Below are 21,534 nucleotides of genomic sequence, written 5' to 3'. Positions count from 1 at the left end.
GTTAAATGATGATGATAATGCATGTGTGTGTGTGTGTGTGTGTGTGTGTGTGTGTATGTATATTTATAGAGGCATACCTAGACAATTGTGCCCCAACTTCATTTCCTTATAGCTTTCAGAAGAATGAATATGTTTTAATGAGATTGTCTACAAATATACTTCAGATGGAATAGATTCAGATTGTATTAGAACTTATAGTGGAAAATTTTTTCTGAGAGAGAGATGGAGTTTCAGAAAAGTTACACGAGTTGGTTTTGTTTTCTCATAAATTTCAGGGTGTGTTGATTACGACTATCTTGGAATTTAATATCATCATCATCATCATCATCATCATTTAGCATCCGTTTTCCATGCTAGCATGGGTTGGATGTTTCAACTGGGGTCTGTGAAGCTGGAAGGCTTCATCAGGCCCAGTCAGATCTGGCAGTGTTTCTACGGCTGGATGCCCTTCCTAATGCCAACCACTCCGTGAGTGTAGTGGGTGCTTTTTACGTGCCACCCACACAGGTGCCAGACAGAGCTGGCAAACGGCCATGAACGGATGGTCCTTTTACGTGTCACCAGCACGGGGGCCAGGCGAGGCTGGCAACGGACACGAACGGATGGTGCTTTTACGTGCCTCCGACACGGGGGCCAGACAGAGCTGGCAAACGGCCACGAACGGATGGTGCTTTTACGTGTCACCGGCACGGGGGCCAGGCGAGGCTGGCAACGGACACGAACAGATGGTGCTTTTACGTGCCACCGACACGGGGGCCAGACAGAGATGGCAAACGGCCACGAACGGATGGTGCTTTAAAGAAGAAATTGGTAGGCTCACACACATGCATACTGACACACATCACAATTTTTGTTTTAAATTTCAAGTTTCATTTTGTAGATAAATGTGATGTGTGACAGTCAATATGTATGGCGTAGCCCACCAACTTTTTTTTTTTATTACATTCTGATATTATCATAATCTTCACCATCTGAAAGATATATGTAGAAAATTTCCTTAAAAAATATCAATTTTTCTGAAAGTTATGAGGAAACAAACTGACACATGTGAATTTTTCCAAAACTCCTCTCCCCATCCTTGAAAAAATTTTTTCGCAACAAATTCCGATTTAATTAATTTCTATATTATCTGAAGTATAAAGTTATGAGGAAACAAAATAATCAGGGGCACACTAGTGCATGTCTGCCATTTATACATATATGTGTGTGAAACTGATAAACTAAATACAATTTACGATAAAAATTTGCAGTTTTATTTTGATTAAAACACCAACGATATTTTACTACAGTTTGCCTACACTTATCATCCCTGACTATCACCCACTCCCTCTAAGATTATTATTATTCATGGTGAAAGATATGTTTCAGTTTACAACAGAGATCACCAAGCTATATGTTGACCCATTTAACATGTTTAATGGAAAGGAGATTAAAAAACCAAATTATGAGGTGAGGGGAAAAAGCAACATTAGGCATTGCATGGCATATGGCGATCCTTTTGACAAGGGGAATAATTCTGATTATGTCTCGCTCTTATTAAACCTCATCAAGAAGGCATAACCTCCACTTTGTGTGACGAGAGAAAAACTGAATAAATTTAGATCATACATTTGTTCGATGACGTAGAAAAATGGAAATGTTCGGAAAACAAACCTGAAAACGATGTAAAGACACAAAGTCCCGGATGTTGAATACTGATCCGAAAAACGAAAACGAGGCTTTTAACCGCCAAATTTATTTTATGAAATTTATCATCGCAGAAGTCAAATTTTAACGAAAGGATATCCTTTTTTTATATCTATCTATCTATCTATCTTTATATATATATATACACACACACATAAACGATTCGAGTACCCCTGCGCTTCTGTTACTATTTATATATTTTATTATCTCTGTATTTTATTAAATTATAATAAAAGATATAAATAAATTATTCAGAGCAGTATAAGGGTTACGCGAATCGTAAATCTTTCTTTCACTTGTTTCCCTCCCTGTTAACGCGGGCGCACACACGCACATACAGACACACACACACGCACGTACACACACGCACGCACACACATACACACACACTCATACATTATACACACACACTATTTCGTTAAAAGTCTGGCTTGTGTGAAGATAAAGTAATTTTGCCGGTTAAAAACCTGGTTTCGTTTATTATTCTTTATTATTACTTCTTTACTTTTTTCTTTCGAATTCCTATTCAACAAACAGCAGCTTCATCCATCTGGAGTCGATAAAATAAATACCAGTTATCGACTGTTCCCTTCCTAAGTATGTGAGGCTTTGATATTCAAGTTAGTCTATTTCTGTAGCAAACTCAATGGATCCAAGCAAGAAAGATACATTGATCCAGTGGGTGAGTAGATGATGGCAATCTTATGATATTACCTTAAACTTAAAAAAGAGCAAAACAGAAAAAAAAAACCCTCGAAATTCTTTTAAATTTCTGAAGAACCAGCAACAACAGGTAGACTTAGAACAGCTATCCCTCAAAGTCCCATGCCGCATAGGAAAGGAAAAGTGTTGTTTTTCATTTTATTGTTTTTAGTATTCCCATGTTTCCCAAAACGAGAATTAGTTTTGAATTTTCTTTTTTCCAAAATTTCTACAATTTGGCCCCCATCCAAACATTCTGTGTCCTTTTCCTTCCCCAAAAGATAGGAATAGCTATTCCAAATAATGCTTCAAATATGTATATTTAATTTTTTTTTTTTGAAGTTGTGTAATTATAAGAAATACATATTTAACAAGAATATTGTTTAATCCAAGGCAAAAGTAGCAGTTCGTTTTGTATTTTGAGTAAATTTTTACATAAAAGTTTACATTATTGGTAAAGGTAAAAGTTTACTGAATTTTGTATCAAGCCTTAGACTGAGAGATACAAATGGATCTGACGGTTAGATTTCTCTTTCTGTAAGAAATGGTAGTAACATTACTTTGATCAGACATGTTTCTTCTATCCATGAGTTCATTAATGGTCGTTGTTGCTGAACCCCTACTGCCTTGGGAGAACAGACTTGATATTTCTCACCAACAGAAGAAAGCTAAATATCTGGACATGCTTGATGAGGCTCTGGTCAAAGGATGGCTGACAGCCTCATTTCCTATTGAAGTCAGCAATCAGTTTCTCAGTATCATACGTGCATTATTTTCTGTAAGAGATTAGTTTGGAACCTAAACAACTGACGAAAGCCATCGTGAGAATAACCATGACAGCTGCGGCCAATTCAAGGTGGTTGTAGTTGATAACAGACTGCAGATAGAAGCTTTCTGAAGACGAAGGCTTTGTCCCCCCTGTCCTGCTCAGGCGAAGCTAAGGGCCAAAATACTTGAGACACTTGGATCCTTGCTGAAAGTACAGAAGGGTTTCTAACATGGTGATAGTTTAGTCACTATCTGAACAAGGCCTATCAATATCTTTAATTAGCTTCTACAGTTTCTGTGTGGGACAAAGCTTCTCTGATATTTATTTCATCAACATGGTTTCACCAGATTGTTCTTGTAGAGGCGACGCAACAGAAATCATGCAAGAAAAAAACAAAACAAAAAAAATACAGGTAAACGTCACTACACATTTGCAGTAACGTGTTCCAATTTTTTAAAAGGAAGTCGCAGGTGTGGCTGTGTGGTAATAAGTCTGTTTCTCAACCGCATGGTTCTGGCTTTATTTCCATTGCGTGGATGCTTAGGCTAGTGTCTCTACTATAGCCCGGGCCGATCAAAGTCTTGTAGGTGGATTTGGTTGACGGAAACTGAAAGAAGCCCATCGTGTGTATATTCCTCACTACCACTTGACAACTGGTGTTGGCTTGTCTACGTCCCCGTAACTTCATGCTTCGGCAAAAGAGACCGGTAAAATAAGTACCAGATTTTAAAAAATAAGTACTGGGGGCGATCTGTTCGACAAACCCCTACAAGGCAGTGCCCCAGCATGGCGGCAGTCCTAATACTGAAACAGGTAAAAAGAAAAGGATGAAGTTTCCAAGACCCCATGAAAAGTGTAGGCGTTTACGTTGCAAAAAGAAAGAAAAAGTAAAAATGATTTCTTACAAATTGAAACTGGCGGGGATGACTGTCAGCAAGTGCTTGTCCTGTGAGTCAAAGTGGTTGTTCCAGCGCATCTCCCTCGCCATCCTGTGAGGCAACGGCTTTTCCAATTGTCTGCTGGAGCCATGAAACAGACTGACTTACAGGAAATTGTACGTTCTACTCCTTAAATACTTAGATCCATGCAATAATTTATACCATGTCTAGTGTGAGGGCGCGTGGCTTAGTGGTTAGGGCATTCGGCTCATGATCGTAAGGTTGTGAGTTCGATTCCCGGCGACGCGTTGTGTCCTTGAGCAAGACACTTTATTTCACGTTGCTCCAGTCCACTCAGCTGGCAAAAATGAGTTGTACTTGTATTTCAAAGGGTCAGCCTTGTCACTCTCTGTGTCACGCTGATTATCCCCGAGAACTACGTTAAGGGTACACGTGTCTGTGGAATGCTCAGCCATTTGCACGTTAATTTCACGAGCAAGCTGTTCCGTTGATCGTATCAGCTGGGACCCTCGTCGTCGTAACCGGCGGAGTCTTCAAAACCATGTCTAGTATAAATAAAACGATGTTGTTAGCTTAATTGTGGGAAAAAAAAGTACGAACTTTTAAGAAACAAAAGGGGAAAGAGTGAACAGTAGAGCGGCAGCTAGATACTGCCCACGTGACATTGTTGTTAAGTTGGAGTCACCAAATATTTTGTGATTACAGATTTTCGTTGTCTCTCCAACACTTTGACAACCTTAATCTTCAGAAAACTCGAATGTTTGGTCAATGTCAGACTTTTTCCAGAGTCCCGCGACCAGGCTGCTTTGCCCAAACGATTTGGGGGTCTTGGTCTGCGCAAGTGCTCGTCTCTATCTCTCCTCTGTTTTTTCTCCATCCACGCTTGCTCCCTTTTAATAGGTAACATCCTCTCCTCTCCAACATGGACTAGTTCCAACAGGGAGATGGATGAAGCTCTGTTACAGTGGAGAGAGCTGTGTTTGTCAGTTCCTGCTACAGTTGAGGATAGAAGTAGGGAGTATGGGACAATCTGCGTTCTGGTACCACTTCCAACTCTCTCCTTGCTCAATCTGATCAATTTTCAAGGTGCCGCCTACTTTCTACTAGTGCAAAATTCTCGGGGGACTGGATTCACGCTCCGTCTGTGGCTAACATTGGAGGTCTACTCAGTCTATATGAGCTCCGTATCTCCGTCGCACTCAGAGTGGGAGCTGACGTCTGTAGGGGACTGAGATGCCTGCTCTGGTAGACCCGTCGACTCCACAAGTCTTCATGGTCTGTCTTGCTGTCTAAATGCTGGTAGTTTCGCTCGTCACATCGAGCTAAACTTTAGACTTAATCATTAAGTGGGCCCTGTTGCGGATTGATATCCCTTCAGTTCTGGAGCCGGCAGATTATCCAGAAGTGATGGAAAGAGCCAAATGGTCTTACTCTCTGTCCTTTGGTAAGAGGTAGGTACCTCATCTGAGACGGCACAGTCTGTGATTCTTTTGCTCCCTCCCACGGATGCTGCAGTAAATGGGAGGATCACTACTTCCGTAGCCAAACGGAACAAAACCCTGAAGTATCGGGACCTGGCAGTGAACTGTCACTTCCAGCTTGTGGCGTTTGAGACATTTGGAGGGGCTGGGCCACTAACGGCTCTTGTCATCGTTGGCAGTACGCCTTACCAAGGTGTCAGGTAATGTCCGTGAGGGTGCTCGGCTATACCAACGCCTTAGCCTCGCCATTGCCTGCGGTAATGCCGCGAGCGTGTTGGCTTGCTTCAGTAGGTTCAATTGAAGCACTTGATACTGCATTGATATTTTTTGTTTGTTTTTCTTCTGTAAAAATATATTCCTTTTCACTCATTTATTGCAAATTGTAACAGTTGTTTTGTACATCCCGATACTGTTTATATTTTCATCGTTACTTACTCATTTTCTGGACATAAAAAACAAATTTTAAATAACCCTAAATTAATATGTACAAAGCATAAAGCGTGACCTGGTTGAATTGTTAGCATGTATGCTTAGCGGCATTTCATCCGTCTTTATATCCTGAGTTCAAATTCCTCCGAGGTTGACTGCCTTTCATCCTTTCAGGGTCAATAAAATAGGTACAACTTGAGCTCTAAAGTCACCTCGAAATTGCTGGCGTTGTGCCAAAATTTGAAACCAACGTGTACAAAGCATGGCTATTAACTATCCAAAATATATCAAATAGTGCATGTTTTCGGTTTCTGGTCAAGAAATGAAGGTGGAAATATTGGCACTGTGCGGCAATGTCATACTCCTGTGTTTTTAGTTCCGTATATTTTCAACATTACGATTTTGCTCCCCTCCTCGTTTTCAAATTTTTTAGCCCCCCCCCCCATATTATTGTCTTCTTACTATTTTGGAAAATATTTGTGGGGTTAGGGAATATTTTGACAGTTAAAATATAGAAATTATTATTCTAAAAAAATATTTTTTCAAACTTGCAGTTTTTTTTTTTATTTCCAAAATTTCAATACAATATTTTTCCTACTTCGAATTTGTGGTTATAAACTGAAAGAATACCCGAATATTAATGAAGAAGACTTAGAACAGTAGCCAGTAAATATACAAGATATTCCACTTGGTAAAATTATTTATGGCCTTCTTCATCACTTTTGACTTTTCCTCGATGGATTGTATGAATTTTCTGAACGTCCTCTCCCCCATCCACCAACCCCATTCGTTTGCGCAAATTTTTGTTTTTGTATTTGTTTTCTACACATTTTTTACACCTTTTTTCTTGTTTTGGTGACTGGGAGTTCAACTATATATTAACCAAAAAAATATGTATTTTAAAGCAAGTTATGAGGAAAGAAGGTGGTGCGGAGTACAATTCTGTTGTTATATACCACTGGGATATATAATGCAAAGCAACTTGTTCGAAAACTTATTCAAATTGGCGGTATTGGCGTTTGAAACTGATGGGAGTGCATGTGAATAATTATCATTTTATTTAATAAAAGTTCATACCCTCCCCTTTTCAACCGTGACAACATTTCACTTTCGGGCTTGCAAAAATTTTTTTTTCTTTGCTGACAAGGGAGATAATTACCGTTCATGCGGGCTCTGGGAACGAATAAGTGTCTACATTAGAATGTCAGGATGAGTCTTCAACTATTTCAAATATTAGCTTCAAATTTTGGCGCAAGGTCAGCAATGGGGGGTAAGTCGATTAAATCGACCTCAGTTGTTACTTATTTTATTGACCCTGAAAGGATGAAAGGCAAAGTCGACCTCGACGGCATTTTAACTCAGAAAGTAAAGACGGACGAAAATAAACATTTTGGCCGGCGGGCTAACGATTCTGCTGGCTCGCCATTTCAAATATTGTTTTTTGATAAATACATTTTTTTGCATCCTCTTTCCATACCACAGTAGGTAGAGTTGTTTATTTGGAAAAGTTGCTATTACAAGGAGAAACCCCTGTCTGTAGGTGTAGCAACAGTTGTGTGCACCCTGGGACAGAGACGTTTGACACCCACTCCTTAACAAGCATGATAGGTCAGAGGAAATTTTATATGGGAAGGCTGCTGCTTTCCCTTTTTGATAAGCCTCTGAGGCGATGTTTCGTTTTATGATCCAGGAAGCGAAATTACTGAAGCTAACAGAAAATGTCATTTGCTGGAAACGCGAGAGTCAAACGAAAGGGAAAGTATTATTTTTTTAAAATGAAATATAGTAGTACAAACCTGAAGTAACAAAATGGTAATTGTAAAATCTTTTTTTTTTTTTTTGTAAAATGCTTTTGATCAATTTAGTCTTGACCCATCAAACCCACGTAAACATAGACAAATAGATGTAAAATGGTGATGGCGATAATGATATATTAGAAAAGGAAATGAATCATGTATTTATTTTCACTTTTCTTTTCCAGTTGAAGGAAATAAATTCAAGCTTTCTCATAGAATCCCTACATAATATGAAAGAAGGAGAGCAGTCTACTGTTTTATTAAACAAATTGCAAGTATTTTCTCTTAAAATAGTAGTTTGTATTACTTATTCATGTAAACAGATTTATCACCTTTTCTTAATGTTTTACTTTACCTCAGTTTTTCCACAATCATATGGATGAGATTGTAGTTTTATCATATTCCTTATTGTAAAGTTTACTGCTTAACTATTGCCAACGACTTAGCTATGAAATAAGACTGGAACTTGTCAGTTAGATAAGCTAAGGCAGAGTTATGTACCTTACACAAGAACACTTGCTTTAAATATTGTTCTTAAACAGTCTAGCCTACCTGGCTGTAATTAGATAATGTAGAGTAGGAACAACTTGATATTAAGTTGTTGCTGTATTAAAGAATTGTTATTTTGTAGTGCGTAGTTCAACTCCCTGTGTAGAACAGAAGGCAATAGAAAACTAGTTCTTACTACAGGTTCATGAAAGGTGATTGTGATAAATAGTAGCATATTCCAATTTACCTCATTATGCACAGATATCCACCTGTAGTTGGATGTTTTATTTCATTACGAGGGATCTTATGATGATGATAAGTAACTAAAAAGAGTTAATCATCAAAAAGTATGATAGTCTGGGAAGTATTTGAGTGTTTGTAATGATATAGTGGGAGTTATTTAAACTGGCCATTTCTGGCCCATATATTCTACCAGTTTTATATTCAAACTGATTAAACTCAGCCTCTCACAGCTACCCTACAATGTCATTCTAAAAATAAATAATCATTGCATCAAACTATCAAAGTTACAAGATAATGCATGATTAATTCAAAATAGTGTGAATAAATAAGCATTACATCCATTAGTAATCTAAATGCTAAAGGATTCAATAGTAAAACTTAATTGAATCCTTTTTCTAGAGTTTAGCTGTTTAAATGACTTAAGGTGAATCAAGCTATTTAGATCACAAGCTTACTGAGTGCTGAATGGTTTTTTGACATGTATCTTCAATACCAAATCAACATGTGATTAAGGCCCTAAATTGTAAATATGAGACCTGTAGCCAACTTTTTTCAAGACTTAGATATAAATTATTGTGAAATATATATTATTAAGTCATTAAACATATTTTTTCCTTTAATCAATTATCGTCTTCCAAAGATTTCAAACTTCATGAAAATACAGGTTAGCAATCAGTGCTTTTTCTAAGATAACACTTGTTCTTTTTTATTTTATATATATATATGTATATAGGAAAGCTACTTCATATGATCTAAATACTAAGAAAGAATGCTTTGAAATTATAAAGAAGTTTATTGAGGGTATGTTGCCTTACTTTGTTGTTGCTCAATTTGTTTTGTTTTTTTCTCATTCATTTTGTGATTGTTTCAGTTAGCTCTAGTTTAACAAGTACAGTTAGATGTGTGTGTGTGTACGCACATGCAAATGTGAAAATAGACCACCAAAGAATCCCAGTTTGATGGTGATAAATATTAAACTAAATCCATAGATATAGATATAAGACTGCCTGATGTCAGACAGATTTAGAAAGTCTATATTTAACTGGAAGTTAGATATATAATATGGTTATATAGTTTAACAAATTTCTCTTTGGTTAGAGATTTGCAGAGAGCAAAATTGTTAGAATATCAACCTGTTTGTGAAAGGGTCAACAGTTGGTTGACTATCTCCAGTACTTTGCTGCTTCCTTACAAAGACACTTAACACTCAGAGTGTCAAGCACTATTTGATACAATCAGGGAAGTTGGGGCACCATGTACTTAACCAATACTTTCATTGGACAGGGAGAAATGTTTCTCACTAATTAATGCCATGATAGCAGAGATAAGCAACAGTATTCCATGACACTTCCCAATGAAGGAAACTGAAAGAAAAAGTTGCAGTGAGGAATTACATTTTCTGACAATGATCACTGAAAAGTAGAACAAGTCACTTACATAGCTCAAGTTCACAATAAAGCATTGAAGTATATCCTTTAACAAGTGCATTATTTTATTTACTTCACCCTTTCCAGTTGATAAATTAACAATGACTGTTATTTGATAGGTGATCAGTTAGGAAAATAAGCATACTATTAAATAAGGGCATGTAAAAGCATTCATACAAAATGTACTAATTTGTAAAAGTGTGTAACATTTATTACCATAGATCAGAATGAATGTAATAAGATTAAAAAAACTCTTTAGTTAATGTTAAATAACAATCTTCTTATTTTTCCCCTTGATCTTTAACTCTTGCTAGTATGACTCACAAATGAACCGTAAATTATTTTCTAGATAAATATGATCAAAGTCATGTTGAACAAGTAAATTTTGACAAAGATGATGAAGTAGACCTTGCTAAGGTAAGCTATTTGGGGATGTCATTGGTATTTATACCATGTGTATGCACGTATTTCTACAAGTCTCTAATTTAAGATGACAATCTTAAAGTATTATTTTTATTGCTTAACAAGTATAGTTTCACTGATTATTTATCTCTGAATAGTGTACTTTATAAGTAAAAATATTATTTTATGAAAAATAACTTTTGTTGTCTAGGAAAGAGCAAAATGCCTAAAATATATGAAAACTTCCTTGGAAAAGTAAGGCATTTTTCACAATACCCTCTAGTATGATGATACTAGATAGTTAGATTTAAACTGATATTCACTTCTGGCACCATTAATATCCTATGATAGACCACTTAATTTTTCAATTGTTATTGTTAACATTCATCATCCAACAATTTATAAAATTATTTGGTCCTTTGTAGAACATGCCCAGACCTAACTACATTAATGTTTCAGAAGTTGTGATCTTTGTCTCTTGGAAAAATATAAAATAATATTACAACCTTTTCGTTGGAAAAAATTGGGGAATTTCTGCTGATATTTCCATTGATATTTATTGAGGAATTTTCCACTTCAAACAAACTAAAATAGTTTTATTTCCCACCTTATGGATTTTCCAAACCATGAAAAATAGTCACATATTAAAAAACAAAACAAAAAAAACTATCAGTTATTCATCAATATTAAAACTACATTAACAATAGTTATTTCCTTGTTTTGGTTATCATCATCATCATCATCATCATCATCAATGTAAATCTGCTGTCCATGCTGGTGTTGGTTGGACAGGTCCACTCACTTAGATGGGTTGGAAGACTTTATTTATAGCTTGTGTTTCATTTTGGTTTGGCTTCTACTGCTGGTTACCCTTCCTAACACCAACTGCTTTACAGAGGGTACAAGGCAGTGACAGCTTGTATATAAGCACTGTGGAATTGCAGCATCCCCTATTTCCACTTGATATTATTGATAACATTCAATATAATGAGTCCTTTTTTCTTTAATTCTTTCTTTATACTTGTACATTATATAATCCTCAAGCTTTATGTCAGTAGCCATCCCCTAGTTTATGAAAAAAAAAAATCCTTGTATAGAACTGTGCACTTCACAGTCCAGTGATACAGTGTTTGGCTGTTGTGTGCATGCTCACATATCTGAGATAGGAAGCTTCACGCTAAGGAGAGACAGCACTGTCATTCACACAATGCTGGTGAAAGGTAGTGTTTCTTTGTGACTCCATGTGTGTTGTGCTTAAAAACATGTTTATATTTTTGAGTGTGATAAAGTGTAGATTGAGATTATTATTCTGCTTCCAGCTTAAGGATTTGAAAAATAGGTCAGATTCCCCCCCCCCCTTAATTTGTGATTTAGCAGAGATTTTTGAAAAACAAGGGGGGAATTCACGGCGGTGTTCAGTGAACAAATTAAACACACTACTCGACAGTGGCTAAAACATGAACTGATCAAGTTTATGTATAAATATTCTTTTTATATGTTTGTTTCCTTTAACACAATATTAAAATAACAGCTAAAATTTTCTGAAGCAGCACCCCCACTAATATTATCTACAATCCGCCACCGGTAGTAGGTCCTTTTTATGTGATAGTATAGTGCTGGTTGTGTGTGTGTATTAGTTATAATAGATAATAATAAATTTCAAGTGTATATTGTTGTTACTTCTGAAGTTCATGATGTTCCCTATTTGATTTATTTCAGATTGCTATCCTTATGTTGAGAGTTGGGCTTGAAGGGGAACACCAAGAAGACTTCATAAAGGCAGCACTCTCATTGAATGAGCAGTCACAGCTAGAGATAATGAGCATCCTGAAAGGAATTTTAAATGGTGCCTCAGCTGATCTTCCGTTAGATAAGCTCCTCATCAATAAATCTTGTGAGTAATTTGTATTCTCTTTTCATTTTTGGATTAATTTCATCCATAAATGTATTTTCTCTCATATCACTTTTTAACCTACATTTAGTCCTCTTTTCTACTATGGTCGAATGGATATAAGCCCAGAAAGGATTTTTATGATTCTATGATAAGAATAATGAAAATTTGTAGATTAGAGAAGTTAATAGGCAGGTTTATTAACTTTCCTCTGTTGTAAACTTCCTTTATTTTTAGATATATAATCTGGTTGTATATGATGGTGCATGGCTCAGTGGTTAGAGCATTGGGCTCACACTCATGAGGTAGTGAGTTTGATTCCCAGACTGGACTGTGTGTTATGTTCTTGAGCAAGACACTTTATTTCACATTGCTCCAGTTCACTCAACTGTAGAAATGAGTTGCCACATCGCTGGAGCCAAGCTGTATCAGCCTTTGCCTCTCCCTTGAATAACATTGGTGGCATGGAGAGGGGATGCTGGTATGCATGGGTAATTGTTGGTCTTCCATAAAAACAACCTTGCCTGGACTTGTGCCTTGGAAGGGAACTTTCTAGGTGCATCCCATGGTCATTCATGACCAAAGAGGGTCTTTACCCTTTACTCTTTATAATCTCATTGGAAAATTGATAAATATCTATAACTTCCAAATAAGATGATAATTACATGCAGCAGAAAAAGTTTCTGGACCCTATAACTATCCTATGATTTTGTTCTTCATGTGTTAGAGATAAATTGAAGAGCAGTTATACTTTTATTCTGTGTCAAAATATTAGGGAGAAAAGGGCTATGAATGGTGAGGGTATAACTACTAACAACATACAAGAACATCTTGTTCTTGTTGCAGGTAGTAAAGATTGAAAAGCTTCATATATTCATGGGAGCAACACAGTTGATCAGCTTGGTAGAAACAGTCCCTCAAATCATAACCATATCTCCCACAAATCATAACATATTGAATAATGTGGGAAAAGACACACTATATTTAAAAAAACTGATGAATTGATTATGGCTGGAATGTCTTTGATCATAGGTCTATGGGACCAGTGCTGACCTACAACTCCTATCAAGTGTAATTTTATGTTTAGAAGGAATTTATATGGATAAAAGCATTTCTTGTGTTCTTGACCAACATTATTTATTGATGGTATCGAGTTCATCATTTCTATCTTAATCTGTCAATTTACAATTTTCCAGTGGAAGCATTTGATTCTGAGGATTCTTCTGAAAATAGTTCTCAAGAGAATTCTTCTGAAAATAGTTCTCAAGAGGATGCAACTGAACAATCTCCATTAGGTTGGTTTACAGTTTATTCTATAAGTTGATTATGTATCATTGATGTTTAATGCTGTGAAATATTAGCAGACTTTAAATATATAAAAAATTTTTATCAGCACTTAACAAATCAAAATACAGTCTGAAGAATTCTTGAAACATACTTTGATACTTTGATAGGTTTCGGCCATTATTGGCCCAGGCCATGTCTAACTTAATAGCACCACCTGGTGCTATATATATGACTATTTGGTAAGTGTCTTCTACAATAACCCCAAGCTACCAAAGTACTGTGAGTGGATTTGGTAGATGAGAACTGAAAGAAGCATGTGTATATATCTATATATGTACATGTGTTTATATTTATGTGTGTATGTATATATATATATGATGCCAAAGCAAGAGTATACACAATGGTTGTAAATGAGTACCACTGTCATACAAGTGACGTTTTGTTTCTAGTCATCTGTGAAAAACATGTCTGGTCAAAGGGAAATTTACTTGGCTTGGAAACAGGTTAGTGTTGGCGATAGGAAGGGATCCAGCTGTAGGAAATCTGCCTCAACAAATTCCATCTGTCCTATGCAAGCATTGAAAAGGGGATGCTGAAATGAAGATGAAGTGAAATTGAGGAGTGCTCCATCCCTTTCTCTACTATCCTTTCTCACTTCTTTCCTGACCCACTCCTACTTCCTTTCACCTTCCCTCTGCAAACTGAGATACACCATTGACCATGCCTCCACCATCCACTGCATTCACATCTACTTCCATCTCTAACCATCTTTTACTATCCTTTCACACTCTCTTGAACTTATCTGTCCATCCAATCCTGATCCTCTGTCCCTATTCTCTTATAATTACCTTCTTGTACCTCGAAGGTATGCCCTGACACCTCATCACGCTCATCTTTTCTACCTTTCCAGCTGGGCTAACTGTATATCTCTGTATATTCCTCTCCCTCTATCATACTTTAGTCTCTCAAAATTTGACACAAAGCTACCTCTCTTAATACAGCACCTCTACTCAGTTAATGGGGTCTCATTTAATGAGTTGCTTGGTGATCTCACAAGTGCTGGTGCCATGTCAAAATCACCCAGTATACTCTCTTAAGCAGTTGGCATTATGAAGAACATCAAATCATAAGAACCATGCCAAAGTAGGCATTGGAGCTGAATGCAGTTCTTTGGCTTGTCAAATCCTGTCAAAATGTTCAACCTACACTAGTGTGGAAGACAGACATTAAATGATGATGATAATGATAAAATATGTGTCTATATATATCTGTCTAATTTGTTGAGGTACATTTTCTATAGGAATAGTTTCCTATAGCTACACACATACATGCATGCACACACAAACACACACACACACATCTATCCATCCATATATATGCATGTATGCATATTTGTTTGGCTCTGACATTTCACTCCATCAGAACTTGAAGTTCTTACTTGTATATGTTCATTCAGATATTAAAGAGAAACTCAAGAGTAGTGGTGGAAAGGATCATTTTTAGACAAATATATAATATCTCCTATATGTACTGTGTATTCTACCTCACATTTGTGCTCTGAAGTGCACACACATATGCATATATATATTTATATATATATGCATATGTGTGTGTGCACTTCAGAGCACAAATGTGAGGTAGAATATATATATATATATATAAAATTAAATAATAAGGGTAGAAATTGATATTAATCAATTAAAACCAGTGGCTTAGCATATTTAAAAAATTCAAAGATTAAAAATTGTGTTACATACATTTTGTATATATAAATTTTGTGTGTATATATATATATATATATATATTGTTTTTACTTTTTTAGCTTGTGGTTCGGAGGAGTTACTACATGATGCTTCATCAAACTCAAATTCTGGGAGTGCTAACATCTCACCATCACAGAGGAAAATTTCTTTAACATCTATTAATATGGCAAACGTAAGTCTTTCAGTAAATCTGATTATTTCCATTCAATTATTCAATATCTTCTTTTGTGGTTATTCATTTAAAACGTTTTTATCATAAGGACTATTTTAAAATATTTTTTCTCTTATTTCATTATTAATTGTTACACCAGAGCCCAGATATTATGTGTGTGTTAATATAAATATGTTGATTTAGGTGAGCTGGCAGAATAGTTAGTATGCCAGGCAAAATGCTTTGCAATATTGCATGTCTTTATGTTCTAAGTTCAAATTCTTCCAATGTTGACTTTGCCTTTCATCCTTTTGAAGTTCATAAAATAAGTACTAGTTGAGCAGTGAGGTTGATGTAATTGACATACCCCCTCCTCCGAAATTGCTGGCCTTGTGCCAAAATTTGAAGCCAATATATGTATGTTGGTTGATGTTTTATAAATCTTTGGCTACTTAGGGACACCACAGAAAACTTACATTTTTGTATAAGGTCATCTTCTAGTTTATACTTGGAAAGATATGACTTAAGTAATTATTGTTTGCAAAATACTCAGCAATTATATCTTCCCAATTTTCTGCTTTGCAACTGGGAATTTTAAAATCTGGTATATGCAATGGAGGCAGTATTTAATTAAAATAACCAACAATGTATCATACTTAATGTATACACACAGTCAATAGGCTATATGGTACCTACTTCAAGCTTGGTGTACAAGGAAGTTAAATATTTGGGCCATGGTCACACCATAACACCATTAATGAATTACGAGTTGTCAGCTGATTGGCTGATTAATAAGATGACTGATTCTCACTTTCTATGTCATATATGTGTGTATGTATAAATAACTTTAGCTAATTGTAAAAACAATGGTTGTCTCTACATGCATGCACACTAGGGATACAACTTTTTTTTTTTCCTTAAAAAAAAATTTCTTATATCATATTTCGATGAGCTTTTATGCATAAGTAACTAAAGTGAACTCACTTTTGAGCTATCTTCAAAAAAGTTCACCCATGAATCCATGTTTGTATTCTTATGCAAAACTTGTTTGAATATGGGCAATGTTGTACTCTTGGCCTTCAATAAATTCTTAGCATTTATAAGACTTCAGTGGTGATTAGACTGTATTGCTGAGTCATCATGCTTAGTCATGAAGCAAATAATTAAGTTCTTCTTTCACTTTCATCCATGTTGTTTCGGTTTCAGTGCAAGTTCTGCATTCAAGAAAAGCTTCGAAGTTATTCAGAAGAACAAGGAGAAATGGAGGAGAAATTTGGTGCAGTTCCAGTTCCATTCATCTATAGGTCATGTGCCTGTAGAAGCCACCTCACTGGCCAGCAGAAGCCGAATGCCACTCAAGGAGCAGATTGTTGGTTTGGTACCAGTTTCTTGACAAATTACTTAAAGGCAGAAAGGAGAGAGTGCCAGAGTTATCAAGAGAGGTGACACTACTGTGGAGAGATAAACTGAATTTTCTAATCATTTCTGAGCAAGCAATGCAGTCCAAGCTAGAAAATGTGTTTTGTTTGTATGAGAAATGTGCTAAGAAAGGAAAATTTGAGCCACTAGAAGAACTGTTCAATATCACCAAGGTCCACGGTGAATGGCTCAATGCTGATGACAAAATGCTGTACTCCATCCAACTCCAAAGCAAGGGCAAAGTGGGCTATTTGACAGGCAAAGCTGCTGCAAGCAAGCACACTATCCATCATTCTGATGCTGAAGCCTCCCATTCTTTATTAAACCCAACAGTCTTGGATACTGACAGTGACACTGAAGAAGAGATTGAAGAGTACAATTATGGTGAAAATGACAGAATTGATCAAAATGATAATGATAGTGATGACACTTATTCCTCCACAAGAAGGCACAACAAATCTGTGATTGGTACGAGACTTGTAACTGAAACAAACGTCTCCACCAACAAAGCTGCAAAAATCTGCAAACAGTTGTCTGAGTGGGGCATTGATATCCCAGCTCCTAGTCTGCAAGGCATTTACAAGGCACTCCTCAAGAAAGCTAGTGAAATGAAGAAACACTTGTTTGATACACTATGCAATCAGAAATAGAGCCTGCATATCGATAGTAAGCATTTTGACAGAAATGAATATCAAATCGTTGACATCAAGAATGAAACAAGTGAAATCAAGCTGTTACTCTGAAGCTGTGATGGCAAGGCTGAAATTATAGCAGAAGGATTGAAAAGCATTTTGAACGAATTTCACTTGTGGGCCACAATCTCAATGATTATTGCTGATACAACAAGTGTGAATACAGGACAAACGAGTAAGGTAGTGATTAGACTGCAGAAAATGTTCTTGAGCAAAGGCTATGACTAACCACAATTCGTGAGCTGCCAACACCATGTCTTGGACAAAATCCTGTGCATTGTTATGGAGGAAGAGCTGGCAGGTGCAAGCAATTCACCCAACATAGAATATTTTTTTTGTCAAAGAACTCATGACAAGTTATGAAGAATTCCAAGGCTCTTTCCAGAACGGAACTCATGTCTGGCTAGAGAGATGATATGAAGTTTCTGTTCCACTTAACCCGTGCTTTCAGGTTCTGCCATGAAAATGGAAATGCTTGACAAATCATTGGAAACAAGAGTCATCAAAACTAAACATCATTAGACTATTGACTAATTTGACTTTATATGACTTACTTTCTTTTTATTGTTCTGGAATGCAGAATACAGTTCTTTTAACAGTTATGGATTAAACATTTTGGATCTTTTTCCCTTTTTTGTTTATTAATTCAACCAGGGTTCTAGTTTTTGGAAATCCACTCAAATGCAACCAAGTATAAAACTTTCAAAGTTAGTCATGGGTGAACGCTTTTGATCAAACATAGGAAAGCATTGATTTTCATTGTTTTCTAGCAAAAGGTCATCAGAATATGACACAGGACTATGAAGTTGCAAAAAAGTTGTATCCCTAATGCACAGGCACAAAACATACACACACACTCACTCTCTCTCTCTCTCTCTCTCTCACACACACATCCCCACACATACAACATTGTTTGTGAACACTAAGAGTCAGTCAAATGGCATCAAAGCAGATTGGTTTATGGAAAGTTAAAATATTTGTGTTAGCTACAACTAAGTAAAGTTGTCAAAATACAAACCATTGACTTAGTGATCAGTATGCCAACACATTTAACTCTATTGATATTTGTGAACACACTAGAAAATCTTGTAAAATTATTTATTGTACAACTTTTTGCAAATTTTAGGAAGAAATTGAACAGAAAAATATGCTTCTCAGGAAATTGAATTGTAATTTGAAGCTTGAACGACATCTTCGCTCTGAAATGGAATATGATCTTGAAGAAAAGAACAAAACTATTCTTTTGAAAGGTAATATGCCCTATGTTTCCAAATATATAATGTTGTTTATCTCCTGGTTACTCTCGATGAACAGACTCATGATTTAAAGGTATTACAGACTTTATCTTCCTGTATTTTTGTATATCCATGACTAAATTGTCTAATATGTCCTTCCTTTTTTCTGGTGATTTTGATGGAGAACTGGTTGCTATTTCTAGCAGGTTGAGCAACCACATAGCAGCTTCCATGTTGACTTATGGATGTTTTAATATATAAAGGTGTATTGTGAGAAACATGAAATTTCATTAAGCTTTCCATCTGAAACTCTTGATTGTCAAACATAAACACTTGTAGATATTTTTGATATAGTAGAAATCCAGGGAGATTTCATCACTTCACCTGTTTTCCTTGGTTTTCCTTTACTACAGGTTCCTTCCACTTGGATCACTTGACTCTTCCTCACACAACTTTTGTCCTTCAAACACATACTTATATTGGTTCCATATTCTCTCTTGCTTGATTCCTCTTATGCTAAGTTTTTTTTTTCCTTCAGCTTACTTATGCTCTATCATTCATGCACACTAACATTACACATCCATGCTCATTTCATCGTTTTCTAGCCTTCATGCATCTTTTTGCATTCAATTCCTATATGTTTGCTGTCATTTAACACCTCACTTCATATTCAGTCATCATACCATTTGCCCTTCCCTCAGAGAGAGAATTCCTTTGTTACCAGCAGAGATGCTAGATCCATGAACATTTTCCACCTCATTGTTTCTCTGGTTATTACACTTTTGGGAACTCTCTCTCTTCCACATCTAATTTGGTCACCCAGATAACAGAATCTATCCACTTCATTTCATTAGTGTTCTTACTATTTGCCACTGAACAACTGCTACATGTAAAATGTTTTATTCTTTGACAGCCTGCCTGTGATCTCATTATATTTCTTATGCACCCATAGTTTACATTGTGTAGGGTACTCTATATGAACTTCCTACTTACTCTCTTCCTTTTGTGCATGGCCACTTTCTAAAGCTAAGTCCTGTTTTCTTTCTTGTCAAATTAAACTTTGTCTTTGCTAGGTTTACTTCAGAACATCTTTTTCTAGTCTCTGCTTCCATGTTTTGAATTTCTTGTCTAATTCTTCAATAGACCTTTAGCTTCATCTCTTATTATGATTGGAGTGCAAATGCAGACATCACTGTTGCCCTTGTATTGCCTATGATTTGCCTAAACTTAATTATTTGTCTGATACTACCTCAGTTACTTTGTCTACCCATTTCTTTGCCAACATATTCCTTCTCCTTCCACCTCTAACACTGTTACTCACCTTGAAGGAACTGTGCTACATACTTTAAATTTAATGTTTATATATGTTCATCAAGATGATTCTTGTTTAATTCTATAAAATTATTTGAATTTTCAGAACTATGTAACACCATTCAGCTTAAGAAAATAATTTTGTTTCAATAAATACATATTTTTTTCATCACATTTACACATTTTAAGAAGATTGAAAGCATAAGAAAGGTGGCAAGCTGGCAAAATCATTAACATGTTGGATAAAATGCTTAGCATTATTTGTTCTGTCCCTTTATGACTGAGTTCAAACTCCACCAAAGTCATCTTTGCCTCTCATTGGTTCAGGGTCAATGAAATGAAGTACCAGTCAAATACTAGAGTTGATGTAATCAACTTGCCCACCTCCCCCTCAAAAATTCTTGCCTTAAACTCTGCAGTGGATGGACTGGCACTCCATTCAGAGGAAATATGAACTTGGTTGCTTTTATGACATGGAAATTGGGAAACTGCCCTTATGAGTGTACATTTACACTTTCTCTTACATTAAGTGTATCTTGTGAATCATTTCTAAGATGGTATTCCAGTTGTTGTGCCTCAATTTAGCATGTTCTGATAGAACTCTCTCTGATCCACACTCTATCCACTCTGGTGTGCTACACACTTCCTCCTGTACATCAACAACCTATTTGCTCTCACCTACAACAATGGCTATTCCTATGCAGGTGACATCATCCTACATTCTTCCCTAAACTTCCACATCCAAAGATTATTGACATGCAACTTAGAACCTTACACTAAATCTGCTCTGATTCTATGAACAAACATCTTGAAAACATTTTCTAGTTTTGTCTCCTTCAATAGCACAAGTTTCAATTACTAAATATAACGAGGACACAATGTTGTACTCCCATCCACTCTAAACATGAACATAATGCAACTAGAACACTTGAGGTAGCTACAAATGCTAGGCCTGGTGATCATTAATGATCTCTCTTGGTGAATGAACATCCTTAACATAGCATAGACTGCATCACAAAGCTAGTCTCCCTCTTCTGTGCTAGAAAATACTTCAGGCCCTAACACCTACTAACTCTCTTCAATGCTCAAATAAAACCCACAATGGAGTACTGCTTCCATATTTGGAATGGCACTAGTGTTACACATGTATCATAAAAATATAGCCACCCACCTGATTGACATAGAGTTGATTCAACAACACACTCCAACCTCTGACTCACAGTTGTGTTGTTCCTTTCTCTGGCTTTTCAATTACCATTATGGTGACATCTGCACCCTGGTACTAACTGATCTCATACTACTTCTATACAGGTACTCTCAACTTATTCTTCTCACTTGTTCATAACTTATATCATAACCTATATTTTGTCTATCATCCTGGACATTGCACTAACCACTATGGCCAATTTTTATATTTCCCTTGAGAGCCCTCGTAGCAGAATTACTACCAGAACTAGAGAAG

At 36.2% G+C, this 21,534-nt stretch overlaps 1 protein-coding gene across 4 annotated transcripts in view; it reads left to right on the top strand.

Moving 5' to 3' along the window:
- The first annotated feature begins 1,870 nt into the window (after nucleotides 1–1,870).
- Nucleotides 1,871–21,534, top strand: part of LOC115217669 (uncharacterized protein PFB0145c-like) — a 63,395-nt gene continuing 43,731 nt past the window's right edge. For 2 of the 4 annotated variants that reach the window (XM_036507553.1, XM_036507551.1), the window contains exons 1-8: nucleotides 1,872–2,368; nucleotides 7,948–8,033; nucleotides 9,228–9,295; nucleotides 10,271–10,338; nucleotides 12,043–12,217; nucleotides 13,411–13,509; nucleotides 15,324–15,436; nucleotides 18,653–18,776. In XM_036507553.1, coding sequence (XP_036363446.1) covers nucleotides 2,333–2,368; nucleotides 7,948–8,033; nucleotides 9,228–9,295; nucleotides 10,271–10,338; nucleotides 12,043–12,217; nucleotides 13,411–13,509; nucleotides 15,324–15,436; nucleotides 18,653–18,776 — 769 coding nt within the window. In that variant the 5' untranslated portion in view covers nucleotides 1,872–2,332. Of the gene's footprint in view, nucleotides 2,369–7,947; nucleotides 8,034–9,227; nucleotides 9,296–10,270; nucleotides 10,339–12,042; nucleotides 12,218–13,410; nucleotides 13,510–15,323; nucleotides 15,437–18,652; nucleotides 18,777–21,534 lie in introns of all 4 variants that reach the window. The other 2 variants (XM_036507554.1, XM_036507552.1) reach the window with 2 other exon arrangements.

The sequence above is a fragment of the Octopus sinensis genome, linkage group LG11, assembly GCF_006345805.1.
Source record: "Octopus sinensis linkage group LG11, ASM634580v1, whole genome shotgun sequence".
Lineage (NCBI taxonomy): Eukaryota > Metazoa > Mollusca > Cephalopoda > Octopoda > Octopodidae > Octopus > Octopus sinensis.
This window is presented reverse-complemented; position numbering and strand designations above follow the sequence as displayed.